This window comes from Coturnix japonica, chromosome Z, assembly GCF_054131305.1.
Source record: "Coturnix japonica strain WE chromosome Z, WE-NBRP24, whole genome shotgun sequence".
Lineage (NCBI taxonomy): Eukaryota > Metazoa > Chordata > Aves > Galliformes > Phasianidae > Coturnix > Coturnix japonica.
In genome coordinates, this window is record NC_140702.1 from 52,422,414 (window position 1) to 52,442,663 (window position 20,250).

The 20,250-nt window shown below is 36.5% G+C and overlaps 1 protein-coding gene across 1 annotated transcript in view; it reads right to left on the reverse strand.

The window, feature by feature from the left end:
- OXCT1 (3-oxoacid CoA-transferase 1) overlaps positions 1 to 20,250 on the reverse strand; it is a 78,383-nt gene that overhangs the window by 17,762 nt on the left and 40,371 nt on the right. The window contains exons 9-14 of the mRNA XM_015848678.3: positions 18,410 to 18,521; positions 17,820 to 17,914; positions 17,094 to 17,142; positions 12,996 to 13,068; positions 12,182 to 12,257; positions 2,547 to 2,636 (exon numbers count right to left, since the gene is read on the reverse strand). Coding sequence (XP_015704164.1) covers positions 2,547 to 2,636; positions 12,182 to 12,257; positions 12,996 to 13,068; positions 17,094 to 17,142; positions 17,820 to 17,914; positions 18,410 to 18,521 — 495 coding nt within the window. The remainder of the gene's footprint in view (positions 1 to 2,546; positions 2,637 to 12,181; positions 12,258 to 12,995; positions 13,069 to 17,093; positions 17,143 to 17,819; positions 17,915 to 18,409; positions 18,522 to 20,250) is intronic.

Genomic DNA, 20,250 nt, shown 5'->3' on the forward strand with positions numbered 1-20,250 from the left:
GTTTGATCAATATTATTTCTAATATATTGCATATCAGAGTAAATTCTTTGAGTGGTTCTTTGAGTGTGAAGACATACCAGATTCACCCTATGATTTAGTGTAAATTGTATTTTGTCTGCACTGGCAGGATTCAGCATATTGCTAAGTCTGAAAATTGCAGCATTCACACTCAGGATATACTCTGAGCAAATATATTAAAATATTTAACAAGCTGCCACTATTATATATTAAAATATATATAAATATATATAAATACAAAAAGAGAAAAAGCAACACTTGATTAAAAGATCCTTTACAAGATGACAATTTAAACAAAACTAACTACCATAACTATTTATTATTGCATATATCCTGCTGCTTTCCATCATACTTCAGGCCATCAGACCTTGATTCATGTTTATTTACTGGAGGCTTTGGTGTCTAATAATAAATTTGTTATTATTTATTCGGAGAGTAAGACAACAACAACATCCCTATTCTAAAAAGCGTGCAGATAGAACACATTCGAACAGCACAGGCATACATTTATTTTGCTCAGTAGTCCACTTGACTCTTGGGAAGAGGAAAGAGGGCTCCTCTAATACTTAAGCATGGTTGAAATTGCAATTTGTGAAAAAATCTTCATACTAAAGAAAAAAATAGGAATCAGCTCTGTAAGAAGTCACCTCAAATTAAGACTTCTGACGTTCAGAACTGGTGTTATAGGTTGTATAATTGGTTGGGCATCAGTCTTCCATATTATTTCACTAATACCTACTTTAAAAAAAAAAAAAAAAGCAAAAAAAAACACATAAAACATGTAACAGAAGTTACAGGTGGTTTTAGGCTTTTTTTCACATTAAACTTCTATACTTCATCTTCACTTCTGGGCAAACAAGAAGCAGCCCCAAAAGGGTGCAGTTAGGATGAAGGAGCCCTCCATTTTAGAATAAGAATAAATCAAAAAAACATGTACTTGGATTGACTTTGCAGTATATTCTTTAAAAAGTAAGCTATCGAAGCCTGTAAAGCCTGTAACAGGCTTTCTAGAAGTGCACAACAGGAATATTTTATATATATACATATATACATATATACATATATACATATATATATATATGTACATATACACATATATGAATCCAAGTTATACATGCAATAAATAAATAAATTATGACTGGGCTACTTATAAGGGCAAATCTGGTTTCCTATCTTTTTCAAGTTTCAGTATTTCTACTGACAAAAAAACAAATTCCAAACACTGTTCTTCACTTACACTGAATGCAGTAATAGTTTTGTAACAGTGTTATTAAGAGATAAATGGGCATGAATAATTATTGTGTGAATAATTATTTTTTGTATTATTGTGTGTATTGTGTGAAGAAATATTGTCTGTATTTCTTAGCTGAATTCCACAGTAACTTTACGTTTACAATATTTATTCAAATTACATTAATATCTGAAATATGTGCCTAACTGAATGGTTACACAGACACCTGGTTGTTTTGGGGTTGTGATAGGGATGCAAGTGAGATGAATTAGCTTTGCACTTTTGTTTACTTATTTACACATACACATACAATTACTGGGTCAGTCTCAGTTCTGTTACTTAGAATGCTTCTATAAAAACCAAACCAAAAAACAACAACAAAAGCCCAACCTGTTGAAAAATATAGAAAGTGAAGATTCATTCCTTAAATCACATTTAAAAGAACTCCACAACTGTTAATATATTTATCTTTCATATTTGCTGCCAGGCAAATTCCTTATACTTACCCCTATGTATTCTGGCAGAGGTATTAATCTTGAACATACAGAACTAATAACTTCTAGACTTACACTGGTTTACAGGAGACTTTGGTGTCTACACCAACAACTTAAGAATAACAAAAATTTAAATTAAAAAAAAAAAGAAAAAGAAAAGAAATAAAATTTGATTTTTAAGCACTTGGTATACTTCTCCGAGAATAAAAATGCTGTCCTTCATACAGCTTTTCTCACATCTAAGACTGTATAATTTTTTAAGTTCCAAATGACAAACTTTCTATGACCTTCTGTGGAAGACTCGTTATATCTACAAACCTATCTCCACAAAGAGGTCTCTAGATTAACCTCTATCATGTAACAGCATAACAAATAATGCAGCCTGCACAGTATCACGCCAAAACGATCTGTTTTATCAAGCTGTCAGTACCAATTTGACTGATAGCTTCAAAGGTAAATATTTTCCCATCACAACAAATATTTAGCCAAGGGGAACCTCATTTCTCAAATTATTCTGACATGAAGAGTAAAACCTTCAGGGCAGCATCTACTGTAGCTCTGGCAATTCTTACTCTCATTAAGTTTGCACAAAGCAGCAAAAAATGTATGCAGCTTTTAAATATCAAATTAATATTTGATTTTTTCCATGGTAAACAATTCACTTACATGAGGCTAGGAAGTACAGTTGTAATTAGTAACAAATCTGTAAAATCCTCACAAGGTGGCAGAATTAATGCAAAAAGTTTGTGTGTTTTGTTATTTTTTTCTAGCATGAGTGGATCACATAGAAGACAGAGCCTTACCTTGGCTGAGTGCTCCATGGTAACAACCACTTTTGTCTGAGCACTAGATACCAGGTCCATGGCACCTCCCATTCCCTTCACCATTTTACCCTGAAATGAAAATTTTAATAGAAATGTACCATTTGTACTAAAAAGGAAAAAAAATAAAATGGACACAGCAAATATATATAATTATATATAAATATAATAAATAATATAAATAATAATATAATAATATAAATATAATAAATATAATATTATTATATTGTATATATATTATATAATATATAATTATAATTATATATTATACATATACATATATATATATTTTATTTATTTATTTATTTATTTATTTGCTGTGTCCATTTTATTTATGCCGCAATAGCTGGACAAGATATATAACTTTCTTCTGTGCAGAAGAGCCACATTATCTCACCATACTGTATTAAAAAACTACTAGTTTTCTCATTCTAGGGTTTACATGTGATGCAAACAGAATAGCAATAAGCAGAACAAGGGCTCACTGTCACATGTAGTGTCCTGGTGTAACTTATACCTGAGTAGTGCCACTGACTTCAAGGGAGCCCTGACACTCAGAAATAACAAATCTTCTTCCAGTGGGTCTATCACTGTTAAAATGAAGCACTCATTCTCGCAGTTACAGAAATGTCATTATCGCCTCAACAGGAAATCTTTGCTTATAAATGTAGCTACCAGGACATCTCAGTACTCTTTACCTGAAAGTTTAGAAGGACATTGCTTGTAATACTGTATCATCACAAACCACTCCTTTTATTCCTTTCCAGGTGTATTTGGGTGTCAATTCAGACCATAGAAAAATAAGCGAGTTTGGATCATTATTCACTCCTGTTAGTCCCTCAGACCAAGCAGCTCATTTTGCCTCAGAGACTCATTCTTTTAAGGAGTGTCAAAGTTGCATCTGTTATATTATGGTGTACAGACACATCTATTTCTGCTTTTCATAATGCTATGGCATTCAGTCCCTTCCTGCTTCCACCACCTTAAACTGAACAGATGTAGTCTTGAAAGGTAAGCAGTTCAGGCTTGGAAAACTTCTGATGTGCAACATCTGTAAGTACCACATTCTGTTAGCATGAGGAGGGCAGATACTTTTAAGTTAACAAATGCCAGACACCCCAAGAAAACAGAAAGCAATGACCTCATATCACTCCTGAGACACTGGGGAGAGGACCTGCATGACAGTGAAAGTTAGAAGAAGGACGAGGAAAGAAATTTTGGAGATCAAAATAAACCATTTTTGTCCCAAATGCTTTGTATTTCCTCTGTTTTCACACTTATTACCTTTCATAAAGATAAATGAAGGACAGAAATACGGTGATGCTGTGAAACCTTTAAGTATATGATTAAACCATTTGGAAACTTCCTTCTGTAAAGTTTTTCTCTTGTGCTTCCACTTATTAGGCATGTGGTTCCATACCTTACTAGCTACGGCTCATAATACAGAGCATATGGAAGAGATTTGTCTCATTAAGATGTTAAGACAGCAATTTAATGAAAGTCTCCTTATCAAACCAAAGGCAATATGTATAAAAAATTTGTTTTCCACAGTGAAGAATAAATCATGTCTTCCAGTATCTATAAACAACCCCTTCAGAATTTCTTGTATCAGAGTAATATTAATCACATTAATTAACATTACTGCCAAATATTCCTTTGCAGATACCTAACAGCAATGAGAGGATTTCTCTGTACTTAACTTCCTGGCAGTACTCCTATCATTCTCCAACCTACTCTGAAACACAGAGCTCTCACAGAAACTGCAGTGACCTCTTGTCAGCCTGCCAGAGTCTCACTGACGAGGAACTGGAGATGACATATTATCTCCCTAGTAACTCAAGAATATGTTTGCACTCAGGATTATTCTATCAGTACACTCACCCTGGCAATGTCATTAGCTGGTTTTACCAGGCCTTTTTGTTCCAATACCTGAAGGGCTAGAGCAGTTAGGAAACATTTGAAGAAACAAAAGCAGACAAAGCTGTGTTTTTTTCTCATTTGACACATGCACATCTGAACACCATTTGGGTAGTCAAAATACAACATTAAAGGGTCTGAGTAAACCGTTTTGTTTAATAGTGATTCCTAAACAGCAGCCTTTTTGTTGGTCTGATCAGATGGAAGCACCAATGACAATGTACAACATTCCAACAGAATTTTGTAAGTACTCTGAGGTACTGACTACCTTAAAGGGTGAGATAGTCAAGTTACAACAAATTTTTAAGAGAATAAAGTGTTTCACACAGTGATATAGCAAGCCATAAAAACACTTTATAGCAATATGGTTATCATGTATATGGAACCTTCAAAGTAAAGAAAGGTATCTGAGAAAAAAAAAAAGTAAGTTTCAGCCTTAGTTCCACAGCTTAGCCATGCAGATAATTACCTGATTTTAAAGAATGTTGACCATGTATTTCCTGTCATACGTAACAGAAATCAAAATCTAAAATTCAGTACAATCTTGGAGAAGATGGAATACAAGTTCCCAAGTGACCAATAACTCTTGGCAAAATTTATTAGTTCATTTTTATTAAAATGTAGTATGCACAGAGAAGTGCACTAACTATGGCTTGGATTTGAAGAGACCTCAAGGATCAACAGGTTCCAACCCAATGTCACACGTAGGCTGCCAATCGCTAGGTGAAGCACCAGATCAGACTGATCAAGTGTCCACCCACCCTGGCCTTAAACACCTCCAGCAAATATCTTACCTCTACACATCTAATCTAAATAACCCTTACTTTCATTTAAAACCATTCCTTCTTGTCCTATCACTATCTACCCATGTAAAAAGCTGATTTTCCTCATGTTTTTATATTCCCCTTAAATACTGCAAGGCTGCAACAAGTTCTTCCCTCAGCCTTCTCTTTACCAGACTGAACAAACCCAGTTCCTTCAGCCTGTCTTCACAGGAGAGGTGCTCTAGCACTTGGTTCACCTTCAAGGCCCTCTTCTGGACCCACTCCAAAGGCTCCACTTCTTTGCTGTGTTGGGGGATCCAGACCTAGATGCAGTACTCCAAGTGGGGCCTCATGAGGCTAGAGTGGGACATTCATGTCCCTTATTCTGTTGGCCAACCCTCTTCCAATGAAACCCAGGATACCATTGGCCTTCCAGGCTGCAAGTGCACACTGCTGGCTCATGTCAAGTTTTTCATGAACCAGATCCGCTAAGTCCTTCTCACAGCTGCTCTCAAGGAATTCTTTTCCTAGTTTGTATACATATATATCTGGGATTACTTCAACCCAAGTGCAAAATCTAACTACGCTGAACCTCATTATGTTCACAAGGGCCCACTTTTGAGTTTGTCAAGGTCTCTCTGGATGGCATACCTTCCTTCAGCTGTAACAACTGCACCTCTCAGTTTAGTGTCATCAGCAAATTTGCTGAGAGTACACTCAACCCCATTAACTATGTCATTGATAAAGATGCTAAAGAGTGCTGGTCCCAAGATGGACCCCCAGGGGGGCACCACTCATTACTGGCCTAGATATTTATATTGTTACTTTATAAGAACAGAAAATGAAGACAGCATAATGTAAATGCAAAAAATATTAGTCAAATTTTATTTACTTATCTTCCTGTAAAACTAACCTGAAGTAAATGCTGGCAACAGTTTCAATTGACTGAGATAAAATATAATGAACGCACTGAGAAACTGTATCTCAAGAGTATCTCAAAGTAAGATTGTGACATGCTTCACTGAAACTGACGGACTCTAAAATGATGAATACTGTGGGGAAGTTAAGCCTTCCATTTTTCTTTGTTTAAAATTCCCAAATCACACAGCATTTGTGCAATATTTGAATATTACTGTCAACATAATACTAGCTGCATACAATAGTCGCAATTGTTACCAATAACTGACAGAACAGGACTCTTGGCATTTGCTAGTATTTTGGGGCCAAACAATTTCATCAGCTGCTCTCATTACAAGATGCCTAATGCATACCTGCCACTTTCCACAATGAAAATTTAAGAGAGAATATGAATAAAATACCAAGGGTGAGCTCCTACATTCCCTCCATTATGCAGTCTGCCAAAGAGGAATGAATACAAATTGCATAGAAAAAAACTTCAAAAGTCAGGAGAACTACAGCCAACACAAAACTCTTCCTTTATCCTTTAAGGCTCCATGAGTCCTCCAACAGCAGTAATTTCATGCTAGAAGGACTTTGCAGGGTTTCTAGGCAAAGGGCTTCCAGCACTTTGCAAGGCTTCTATCTACTGGGATAGAAACAGGTAGTTGATATATTACTGCAGCCTTTGATCCAAAGTAGCTGTCCCTGAAAAAGTAGTACCTAAAATACTAGGAAATTCTTTTACAAAAGAGCAGTCAGGCAGTGGAATGGGCTGCTCAGGGAGGTGGTGGAGTGACCAACCCTGGAGGTGTTCAAGGAACATTTAGATGTTGTGCTAAGGGACCTAGCTTAGTGAAAACCGTTGGTGATTGGTGGATGGTTGGACTGGATGATTTTGTAGGTTGATCTTTTCCAACCTTGGTGGTTCTACAAAAACAAATTTCATTTTAAAATAATATCCCACTGAAACTTAGATGACAGATACGTGGGTAACTGCAGGTTTCATTCATCCTCTTTGTTAGCTGCTATTGCTTATGCTCTGCTCACATCATGTCATAAATAATCATCAAAAGAAGTCAGATTAGTAGTAGGAGATGGAGATAGTCAGAGTTATTAAAAGTAATCAATCTGTATGCTTATATACAATTTATCCAATTTGTAGCGTTTCATTCAATTTACAAACAATAATTGTAAGAAACATTTCTAAAACAATTTCTTGCACCAACATTCTGTACAACTTGAAACAGAATGTTGATAGCTTGATGCACTCTGTGCAACAGTTACAAGACAGTGTGTCTGCATTAAAAGGAAAACAAGATTTGTTCAACAATTCTTCTACTCAGGCAAACAGGCACGCAGCCTCAGACTGGGCTTGTTAGAGAAGAACATGCAATATTTTCAGGTATCGAATAATTCATGTCCTTTCTCCCAACATTAACAATAAAACATTTCAAGTCAGAAACATGCTTCTTGTGGAGCCTTCTGCCTTTAAGTTAGGAACTACATATAATAACTAAAAAAAATAAATAAAATTCTCAGTCCTGCAATCACAGACTCAGACACTTCTATCACTTTCCTTTTCTCTAGCAATGAAATTGTAGTTGCCCTCAAGCACAAAATAAAAAACTTGCAAAATATGTACCTTGAGGTCCTGTAGAACAAATGCAAAAGGGCAACAAATAATGTATAAAACTACATTCTTACTGTCTGAGGTTATACTGACCTCTACAGATAGCAATTTAGAAGATTTATTGCTAAACTTTGTTTCCTCACCTTTTCAGATAGATAATCTTTTCTGATAAAGCTTAAAGTCTTTGCAAGTTTTGTCTTCCTCTCTGACTTATTTTGTTATCAACTCCTAAACTCCCTTTAAATTCGGCTACTGCAAGGCTGAGCACAAAAATTATAGCTGAGCATTAAAATTAAGGCTGCTTCTAAATTAAAGGATGATTTATTTATTTTTTTCCAAAAACAATCCATGTTTATGCAGTCCAACTCAGACACTCTGTATAAATTGTATCACTCTCTTGCTCAGCCACTAACTGCTTTACCTCAGCAATCAAAACATAAATTTTATAATCCTGCAGAAGACTGTGAAAAGTTAGAATTACTTTTCTTACTCAACATTTTATTTGGTTTATATTGCTTGTAAGGAATAGAGATGCTAATATTGCCAGTCCCAACATCATCCCCAAAGCTGCCACTGCTAACAGAATAGCATCACAATATTGTAGGGGTTAGTAGGAACCTCTGGAGATTATTGAGTTCAGCCTCCTACTAAAGCAGATTCCCTATAAGAGGTTGCATAGGAAAGCATTCAGGAAGGCCTTGAATATCTCCAGAGAAGGAAAATATACAACCTCTCTCGGCAGCCTGTTCCAGTGCTCTATCACTCTCACTGCGAATAAGTTCTTTTGCATATTGGTGCAGAACTTCCATCCAGTGCTCCAGTTTATGGTCGTTTCCCCTTGTCCTGTTCCCAGAGACCGCTGAGAAGAGGTTGGCCATGTCCCTTTGAATCCCACACTTAAGACATCTATAAACATTTAAAAGATAACCTCTGAGCCTTCTTTTCTCAAAGCTGAACAGACCTAAGTCGCTCAACCTCTTCCCACAGAGGAGATGCTCCAGGCCCTTTATTATCTTGAGGCCCTCTGCTGGACTCTCTCCATGAGATCCCTGTCTTTTTTGTAGCAGGCAGCCCAGAACTGGATACAGTACTCCAGGTGCGGCATGACCAGGGCAGAGTAGAGGGTGCGGATCACCTCCACTGATCTGCTAGCTACTGTATAGTATGTTAACCTCTCACTGTGACATGCTTTATAATAATACTCATTCCTTTTATCAGTAACAAGCTTCCACATCATGAAATGTGATGTCTCAGAAAATACATTCACCTTATTCTTTTCATATTCATCAGTCTCTGTGCAGGTCTTCTCCACTATGAGTCTGATGGTTTTCTGCTGATAAACCATGTTAGCAGTATCAGTAACTATATTATTAATGCTGTATAATGGCATTGGGATATTGAGAAATGCATACTAATATTCAAAATTAATTAAGTAAGAGTAGTAAGAGTCTCTTGTGTTATAGTGGGACATTTCAAAAGTTCTAGTGACCTATGCCTAGACTCTAATACATGTCACAGTGGCTGCTGGGGTCATATGCTGATGGTTTTCCATAAAACTCTTCTATTAGTAGTGTCCCATAAAGTCTCAGGGAGAACTCCAAGACTTTTAATCTCTAGTGAGACTAACTGGCACAAGAGCCAGGGCTGCTGCAAGTCCATACTGCTGCTCTGTAAGGATGCAGTAATTTCTACTGGCAGCAGGTTTTAACAATAGCTTGAAAGAAACATACATGTCATACACAGGTCTGTCCTTCACTCGTGAAGTGAAACATGGCTCCAATCAACTGATTCCAGTAGTCACAGCTCCCATTCACTCCCACCAGTCTGCACTACTGCACAATCACATCCTCAACATTCCTATCCACCTTTCTTGGCCACCCTCCCCTAGCTGCACTGTTACCGGGAGCTCCTCATAAATTTGCCACCTGCTGCTCTCCCTCCTCAGAAACCACATCTCATTAGCTTGACAAGTTCCAAAGAGAGAAAAACAAGAACCCATAAGTTGTGTTTAAAGCAATGAATGCCAGTGTTGAAGGAGTAACTTCAGCAGATGCAAGATAACAGCACAGTTTACTAAACATGCTTAAAATATTCTGGGTTTTTTAGCCACATACAAGTAGGCTGGTAAAACGGTGCACCTTATAGGTAACAAAAAGAATAAATGAAAATTTCTTAAAGGTTGGGATTTGTTTGTTTTTCATACTTTCCTACTTTGACAGCATAGATGTCACTCACAGATATGGGGGAAGCCTAACTGGAGATACATAAGCAGTAAAAGATATGGAAAATAATGCTCTCATCACAGATTCAAAGCTAAAATCAGCACAGTCTAGAGAATATAAAGCATAAGAGGAAGGAATATGCAAGTCTACAGTTTTTTGAGAAAAATCTGAAAGTACAATCTAAGATTAAAATGCTTAGAGAAACATGTCTGTAAAACAATCCCTTGTACTGCAGAATGTTGGCTTCATCTTTCAATAGCTCAGATATTGAAAAATAAGTTCCAAAATGCTGTCACTGAAGACATTTCAACACCACAACAAGAAAAATTACATTTATATGGCAAAGCAAAAAGCACACAGAGTTACTGAGACAATACCATTTAGTTGCTGAGCATTACATCTTACTCCTATTACTCCATGTGTTATCTGTGTATACTGTATCTGTGAACACTGTACATTTTGCTCAGTTTCAAAAGTTTAGGAAAAAAAAACCTAAATTTAGCTTTCATAAGTCAGTCTGTTCAACACTTTGCTGCAACACAGGTGTTAGCACCAAGCCAGAAATAACGCTGAAACAATTCTGATGGCTTCCATTTCTGACTAATCTTTTGAAACCGACGCCGATGCTCTGCACACTAAGCTGAATACAATGGTAAAATATTTGTGATGGGGGAAAAAAAAAAAAAAAAAAAGCGTTGAAGAGCACTTCATGCATTTAGCATGAAAAAAAAAAACAAAAACAACAACTGAACCACACAATGATTTGAGCTGCAAGTTATTTAACAAAAAATTCCTACAACTGCATAGAAACAGTGCAATCAGTAACAACCCAGAATATTGCTTACTAAGCAGTTTTGAAAGATGGCAGGAAAGGCCTACCAATAGTTAATGAGGGTGGACACAAAAATAAAATTAAAGAGATAGCACAGTTTGATCTTTTTTGAAAAACTAGAACAAAAAATATAAAATAAAATAAAATAAAATAGTAAAATGAAACCAATCAACAAAACAAATAATGAATTGCCCCCATTCATGACACTGCTTTTCAAGAACCAACACCAGTTAATAGCTTTTAGATTCTGCACAGATGAAACCACATGAAATTTTATATCCTGTTGAATTTTCATTTGTCATTAAAACCTATCTACTGATGAACCAGAAGGGCTTTCTTTCAAACATTTTGACTTGTGAACTATCATATGTATATTTTTCCTGGCTTAGGAATAGTGTAGAGTGAGGGTCTTTATTACATGTTCACCTATTATGAACAATGCTTCAATCAAGGAAAGAAAAAAAAAACCACAAAAAAAAATGCAAACAAAACGCCCCCAACCAATCCTACTACCAAGAATTTCACCCTCTCCTTTCCACTTTCTTATAAGCCTTTCAGAAACATCTTTTCTGACAAGTAGATACATAGATAGATTAAAACCTCATCGAACTCTGCCTACCAGAATACCTCAAAATACCTCAAGGTGGGATAATAATGCTTGTTTTCCAAGTAATTCTGATACAACAAATATTTAAAGTCATTGAAAACATCTAACTTGTAAATTATTTGAAAAATTATTCTCTAATTTTAAACAATTAAATATGTTCAATGAATGGCTTTAGGTCATCTGCTTCTCTAATAATACTGAGTTTGGCTTACATTTTTAAGCTTCAAACCTGCAGGACTAATCAGGTAAGTAAAATAAAGCAAAGGTACCTTCCTCCAGGTATATTCAAAGTACCAGTGCTGAGATGAACACTGAGAAAAATAACACAAGCAGTGTTTTTTGTTTTTTTGTTATCTATTTTACAATGAGCCCAATAATATTTCACATCTTGTTTTCAAAGGCTTTGTTCCAGTTACAACTATACAAGAGCTGTTGCTCCCTCAAGATAAAGAATCAGTCCTCATCTCAGAAGCTTGACATTTGAATCCAAGATAAAGAAGAAAGGTTTACATAAATCTTGTTTAGTTTTTCCACAATACTTAGCACAAGAGTTATTTCAGATGGCTTGATTCCAATATCTTGGTACCAACACTACCCAGGAAAACTATTACACATTCTCTATTTTAATTCTGTTTGCTTTTCAAGACCCCTTCTGCTTTGAGTCCTTTATTTTTTTTACATTATAATCAGCTATGAATATTATTCTAAATACAGTGCACTTTCAGTAATAAAAAGGCCAACTTACAGGAATCATCCAGTTGGCCAGGTCGCCATACTTAGACACCTGCATAGCTCCAAGCATTGTCAAATCAACGTGGCCTCTGGCAAGAGAAACACAGTGTGAAATTAGCAGATCGTGTTCAAGTAACAGCCCACAAATCTTTATGAATTTTTATTCGCATTCTCATTACAACAATTTAGAAACTGCATACCACAGAGGTAACAACCGTTTTGTCACTCGTAGATTTTTCTCCTCCTCTAAATGCACTGCTGATGATTTTTCTGTCTGCCTACTGAGCCTCAAAAATGCTATTATTTTTGTCTGGGTTTTGTTAATTGCATGCACAGATAATCAGCTCTGAACTCATACTTTTAAGTGCACTTCTTCACGTATTTACATACACTCATTATCTTTTCAGAGCCATTACGATTTAGTGTTTGTTTGCATCCAATCTCCTTCCCGAAAAACAAACAAAAAACAGGTGCAGATGGTGAATTTCCATTAGGGAGGTAGAATGAGGATCACAGTTCCAAGTTGAGGACAGATAATACACTGTGTGCAAGTACAGATTAGATACTTGGAAATGACCAAAAAGTAATTGTTAAAACCTAGTTATAAACATGTTCATATGTGGCCAGGTAGTGGGAGACACAAGCATCACTATGGTATCTGTTGCTTACAATGTTTTTCAATTTCCAATTGCTGGACCTAATATTCTGTAAACCAGCACTCATTAAGTCCATAATCATTTTGCAAGCTGTTAAATGTTAACCACATTCTGAAGAATTACTAATGACTTCAACCATTGAGTTTATTCTTCTCATGTCTTGTTACATACCCTCTTATCATTGCAAATGATTCATCGCTAGAAAAATAAGAAGAACCAGGAAGAACAGTGACTGTCTCCTTACCTGTAAAAGAAATAAATTACTGTTTCTATGCATTTTGTCTGTGGCAAAACAAGCCAAAACTATTGATGAAGAAGCAAAGCTTCTTTTTTAATTCTGTGTTACTCTGGACCCAATTACAATTATGAAATCACACATAAACCAAACCAACCATAATGAACTAGGAAGCAGTTTGTGACTGCCTCCTGTTTGACCACCAGAAGTGCCATGTAAGATAGCACTGATATCAGAGGTTAAGAAATTTCTATTCAGTTCAGCTTTCCAAAATAAGGTAACTCTCTTCTGACAGAGAGAAAGAACATCTTCAGGAGATAGAAAAACTGCAAGGACGAATGAGCAGATCAAATTCAACACAATCTACAGTGATAATGACTTAGAAAACATAAAAATAAATGGCAGATTCAAGACTAATTTTGCTTTATTAAAGTACAGATGGAAAAATCTCTTCTCTGTGATGTAAAATTCTCAGGTCAATCAATGAAGCTAACATGGAAATATTTTACTCTGATTCTCTCCAGAGCTCTTTCCTCTCCAGCCAGCTCTCTGAATCAGACTGAAAAATAAACTACATATATAGAGTGCCTGTGGAAAGTCATGAGAAACACAGCCGTGGGTAGAATTATCAACCAAGCATGAGAAAATTCAGAGAATAAAACAGACTTTAGCACAAGATGACACTGAGAAGATAAAGTAACAACAGCAGGGAACAGACATGAGACATCATTAAACATTTTCCAGAAAACGGGGAGAAAAAAAAAAAAAAAAAAAAAAAAGACAATAAGAAAGAGGCTGAGAAAAGTAAAGGGGGGGGGGAAAAATCTGTTGTAATTTACGAAATTTACGAATTTACTTTATGTTCATTATACCACCAAGGTATTGTGAGGAAATTAAACTTGATAGACAAAATAGTACAGAATTAAGATCTTGCACTTAAATCACAATGAATTCAGCAAGCACAGAATTCACCCAGATCAGTTCTGGGAATGCCTGAATTGTCCACCTCTATCAGTCTCCAAGCGAGTGGGAGAGATGGTGATGTCTATAAGCTGTAACATGGAACAAGCACCCCACAAGAAAGAGGCAACCCACAGTAGTGCTGAGAAGAATCAGACACCGACTAAGGGTCAAATTATAGTTTAACAAGAATGTTATATTGCCAGTTCTTTTAAATGCTCTCATAAGGTTTGTACATGTAAGTAATTCCACTGTAAGGCAAAAGCCTACCTTAAAATTACAGTGAACATAACCTGCCTTTAATTGAGACATTCAAGACATGGAACAACAAAACAAATATTTCAGAAAAATGCAATTTTATTTGCAGATAAAAATTTGCAAGAGCCTAAACTTGAGTTTATTTTGAAAATATGTACTTTGAAAGCTGATACTGTACCACTACAGGCTAGGCTATGAATGTTAGCAGAAGTCCTATTCCTTTGCCATTTAGCTTCTATTTTTTTTTCAAATGCTTTTATAAATTTGGCTGAAAAGCATCCAGAGCATTCTTATTACAACAAAGTGTCAGTGAGACTTAGCAGCTTCTGCAGTGATACTTTTCTGCACTGATACTTTGGCACCTGAGCAGACTCATCTAATCTTGTGTCCTGTCTATTGCAGCTTCAGAGAAAGATGTTAAGGTGCTTAACATTGAATTACCAGTACTACAATAATCTGACTTCCCCATCGTCTTCTAATATCTTACATTAGCTACAACATTCTTGCCTCAAAAATATTTATCAAACAATAAGTCAAGATCATCTTCATAACCAAACAATAAGCCAAGACCATCCTGACATCAATATAAAAACAGAACATTTTTTTTCAGTCTTTATCAAGTTCTAGTCTATTTTTTTCCTTTGTCACTCTGTTAATATGTTCATTACAAATATACCAATATTAGAACTTATCACTAAGCTCTAATGAGGGTGCATATTCTTTTGCCTTCTATGATAAATACTTTTTGCTCTTAACATTTTTTTCCTTCCAATGACACTTTCATTTAAACTCTCAAACTCAGTTCATTCATTAACTCAGCTCCCATGTGTCTGATCTTTTCCTTCATACAGTATATCTCAGCAATTACCCACCTACTGTTGAAACAATGGACTCAATTCCTTAATAATTTCTAATTTCAAATCAGAAGAATGCCTTAAATAACTTCTTATTTAAAACCTAATACTGTATGGGGAAATAACATAGCAATATGATAATGGCATCAATTAGTGAAGTCAGGCAGCAAACGTTTGAAGTCAGTGAACAATTGCTGGACTGCACTATGATACTAAATTGAAAGCTTGTTTGATGTCAGTGATTTATCACACTTGGCTATTAACAGTTCAATTGTACTAGCTAATAAAGATAGAAAGGTACTTTCTACATATGCACACATATATATACACAGTGGTGGAAGGGTAGGGAGGTACTAATGAAATAAACCTAAACTTGTCAGGCACAGGTTTACATTTTATACTTTTAGCAATGATGAGAACTTCTAAAGCATTACATGTGAGAATACTTAAGACCTACAGCATAGAATCACCAAGGCTGGAAAAGACCTCCAAGATAACTTACAACTGTCCACTTTCTAATTTTCCCCACAAACCACTTTCTCCGTACAGCATCTAAATGTTTCTTGAACACTTCCAGGGTCGGCCATTCCAGTGCTTGACTACTCTTCTGCAGAAGCAGTACTTCCTAATGTCCAACCTGAATCTCCTCCAGCACAGCTCAAGGCCATTCCCTCCAGTCCTACTGCTAGTTATAAGGGCTAAGACGCTGATCCCCACCTCACCACAACCTCCTTTCAGGTAGTTCTACAAAGCAATAAAATCTCCCCTGAGCTTCCTCTTTTCCAGAGTAAACAATCCCAGCTCCCTCAGCTTCATGAGACTTATGTTCCAGACTGCTCACCAGCTTTGATTCTCTTCTCTGAATACACTCCAGGGCCTCGATGTCTTTTCTGTAGTAAGGGCCCAAATTTTAGTGCAGTATTTGAGGTGCAGCTTCATCAGTGCTGAGTAAAGAGGGACAATCACCTCCCTGCTCCTGCTGGCAACACTATTCCTGATATTAGCCAGGATGCCACTGGGCTTCTTGGCTACCTGGACACACTGCTGGTTCATGTTTAGATGAGTGCTGACCAACACCACCAGGACCATTTCTTCCACACAGACTTCCTTGACTGCTACTTCAGGTTATCCCAATGCAATATCGAGGACAAATTTTATGTGGAAACAGAACAGACACAAGCACAACTTTCCATTAAGAAAACAGAAATCAGACCACATTCAGATGCAATAAGCCATAACAAGATCAATGGCCGCCTCTGTAATGTAACAGAACAGGAATTAGACGGAAATTGAGCTGGAGAAATGCAGTGGAGCCACAGCAGGTGGTGTGGCAGGAAGAGAAAGTTCCTCCAGACGGAGTTGCTCCTTTGTGGACCTCCCCATCCCTGCATTCACTATAGCACCTGGGACCTGTATCCTCTCCTCAGAATGAGGAAAGCAGCCATCCACCCAGCCTCATCATATGAATGGCACCTGGGAAGCAGGCTATAGCTGCCTCTCCAAACACACAGCTGGGTATCATCTACACAAGTCACTAGGCAGGAGGAAGCCAGGCTACTGTGTAAAGAATCTTTAATACCATGTCCCACAAATAAATCCTTGAGAACTGTTTTTTTGCAGACATGACCTGAAAAGTAGTAGGAAAACAAAAATGTGTATTCATGTAACAGCTCCACTAAAAAATCCCAGTTCTGAAAAGGAAAATTATACTCTTTATCACCTGGCCTGGAAAAGAGCTCCCTTCAGTCGCTACTACAGTGAACAAAAGAATAAGCTCTCCAGCTAGAATATTTAATCCCTCTATTGATCAAAGCTAATCTTCACTTAAAAGACCACAAGAAGTGAAATACATTAATTTATATGTAAATAAACCAGAAGCTAAAGTACCAAATCAAAATGAAGTTTTTATACCAACAAAGAAAAGCCACCTTATAAAAATTAATTTCATTTAAAAGATTTTACCTGCATTAATCAGGTCTGGATCAACTTCACTTTCAAGTGGATACGGACCCTGACAATAACACAGACATATTATTTTTTACTTATATTATGATACACTTATGTATCATTTGTTACTGCTTTATTACTTCTCACACTTATTACTGAGAACAGATCAGCAAAAACATGCATTCACACATTTTTTTTCCTCTTTAGCACTGCACATTTCTTGACACAAGACAAAATTTACATCAATTAACATATCAGGACTGATAGATATTGCCCAGAGGCTGCTAGAATTACTAAGCCAGAGAGCAGTGATATTTGTTTTTGCGTTTTTTTTCTGACTAAAGTGTCATACATTTCTTAGGGGGGGAAAAAAAAAAAAAAGGTGTGCAAGTGTAATATATAACAAAAATATTATTCTTTTTCCCCAAAATAATGCTTCATAAGCTATCCTAAGAGGTACAGTCTTGTAAGCAACGTACGAGACCTGGCCTGCAGGTTCTCACTCCTTCCCATAAAACAAGTATTGAGGAACATACTTTAAGTAGCACTATAATGCTGAAATGAGCATTTCCACAAAGACTTCCCTGCACACAGAGGATTTTATGATCATGCAATAGAGTATAAACTTGAATATGATTTCTATCATAATTATAATCAGCTTAGGGGCAAGAGGGAGGAATAAAACCTAGCAGTACAATATAGTAAGTAAATTGCTGTTAAGTGACCATGATATATTCTTACCAAACCTAGGACTCCATTTTCACTCTGTAGGTGAACAGTTATGTCTGGACTGATGAAGTTACTGGCCAACAGCGGGATTCCAATACCCAGATTAGCTGAAGAAAATTGGTCAAGGCACAAATAGGAACACACAGTGCAACCAAATTTAAAGAGTCATCACTGTACTATGATAAGAACTCAACTTCACAAACATTCCCATTTTTAGTTGGATGTCTCACACTTAAGTTACTTTCCCATTTGGTCTGTGTAATTGCATTCTGTCAAATGTTTAGCATACTAAAAAAATAAAAAATAAAAAAAATCAAAGCAGTTCAAGTAAGCTACATTTCTATTGCACTTAACTTTTTAAAGAAATTCTCATGAAACATTCAACCACTAATAAACTCTATATATGACTAAACAGGGACTCCAGGCATGCAATGCTTTAATATCCCATCTGTTTCAATCAGGTGTTATTGAGAAGAGAGTCCCAGGCTCTGTGAAAGACAAACAATGAATGTGATAATTAACTTCCACCAAACATAAACAGCTGCAGCTACTAGTCTAGCAAGTCATCACTTTAGCCTATAGCACGCACATCTGGAGGATACCATACATGCCATCCTCAAACTCTAAAGCAGCCCGTCTGATGATCCTCTCCCTCACATTGTCTCCTGACTTCTGTTTGGCTTTTGAGTCTTCAGGCTTTCGGATTGATAAGCGCTGCAAAAGAGGAGATGATGAGAAGAGGAGAAGATCAGAAATTAGCATCCAGATTCTTGCCTCTCAAGATGCAGGACCCTGATTTGTGATTGCACGGTGATAATTCATCTAAGAATGATGCTATTTATCTATCTCTTAGAAAGGATGACCTTTTATTCTAGCAGTTCAATCTCACCTCAGCCAGTGGAATAATCAAGATTGTCTGAGAAAGTATCTGATAGATATATAGACATAACTAGTTAAGAAGAAAAAGAGGGAAAGAAGGCAACAAGCATTAGTTCAAATACTAGCAACTTCGCGTATAATTACTCCAGAGATATCCAAATAGATTTTTTAAATGTCACCCTAAAATTCAAATACTGCTCTCCCTCTGCAATCATTCAGTTCACTGATGACATTCTAGACTTACATGCAAGAGATCAACAAATGCCAGTTATGTAAAAATAAGAGGAGCTAGACAACTGCATTTTCAAAATAAGTCTACATAATCTCGCATAAATCTGTCTGGTATGTTTTCCGCAGACTTATTGGCCTTAAACTAATGCTCTCTAAATCACACACATACAAAAATACTGCAGGATTCAAGTAGCTTGTAAGATCTTTTCTGTGAATTTTCTTTTACATAAATGGTTTTCTCCTTGCATTTCTCCCAAGTGTGTAGTGCTGCTCTAAACAACAACCTCTGTTGTACTCACAATATCCTCACATTTTCTACTCACATATCTCTAAGACATAAAAAACAGATCTGGCAAAATTATCCTCTATTCTTTTTAAGCAACACAAAAGAAATTCTGCACTTTCTTCTTCCCCTATGTTAAAAGTCTGTCTCCCTTTCAGCAGTCAGGATCAGTCATTATCAGCTCTCCTACACTTCCTAGTAACTTCCTTTTTATATCCAACATATTTTTCATAATATTGCTTCACTTGTGCACTTTGGAAAAATTAAGAACAACCAGGGAAAAATTCTCTGTAGCAAACAGAAAGCTGGATAGAAAGTATGACATAGATACGATGAGAGGGACCATGTCTGAGCCCAATTAGGTATGAACTGCTATTTAAAGTCAGTATGACTTATGACAGACTTGGTTCTCTTCATTCCTCTTCTTCCCATTACCATTCATCACAATGCATTCATATGGACAGACATTTCCAACATATGTAGGTTGCTCCAAAAGTAATGCTTCCTACTTATTTCCATGGAAACTGTAACAACGAGCAAGAGCTCAGTAACACTACAGAACAGAGCAAATTCTCAGCTACAGAACAGTGTTTTTCAAGATAGTCACCACCATAAGCTATGCATTTTCATCAGCCATTAACAAGAGCCTGCATGGTGCACTCATACAAGCCACACTAGTGGAGGTGATCCACCACTTCACTGTGCCCACATCCGCTGTTTGGACTCCAGAAACATTCTGCAAGAATTAACGAATGTCAATGGGTTACTTTTTATCTCCATGGAGGAATTCAGTGACACACCTTAGATTCACACTCACTTCCATTTCAGACAGCATTCTGTCAGACTGCCCCTCTGCATTAACCTAAATCCACTTACTTAGGAGCAGGTCTTTGAAGGACTACTTAATACAAATTTAGGAATCAAATAATTTAAAAATAAAATAATTGCATTCCCTTTCTTCAACTTCTCCTTTCTGTCAAGGTGTTTTGTCTATGTGTTATGTGTCTCCTCCTCCACCACCTTGTATAACACCATTTTGAATAATTCCCA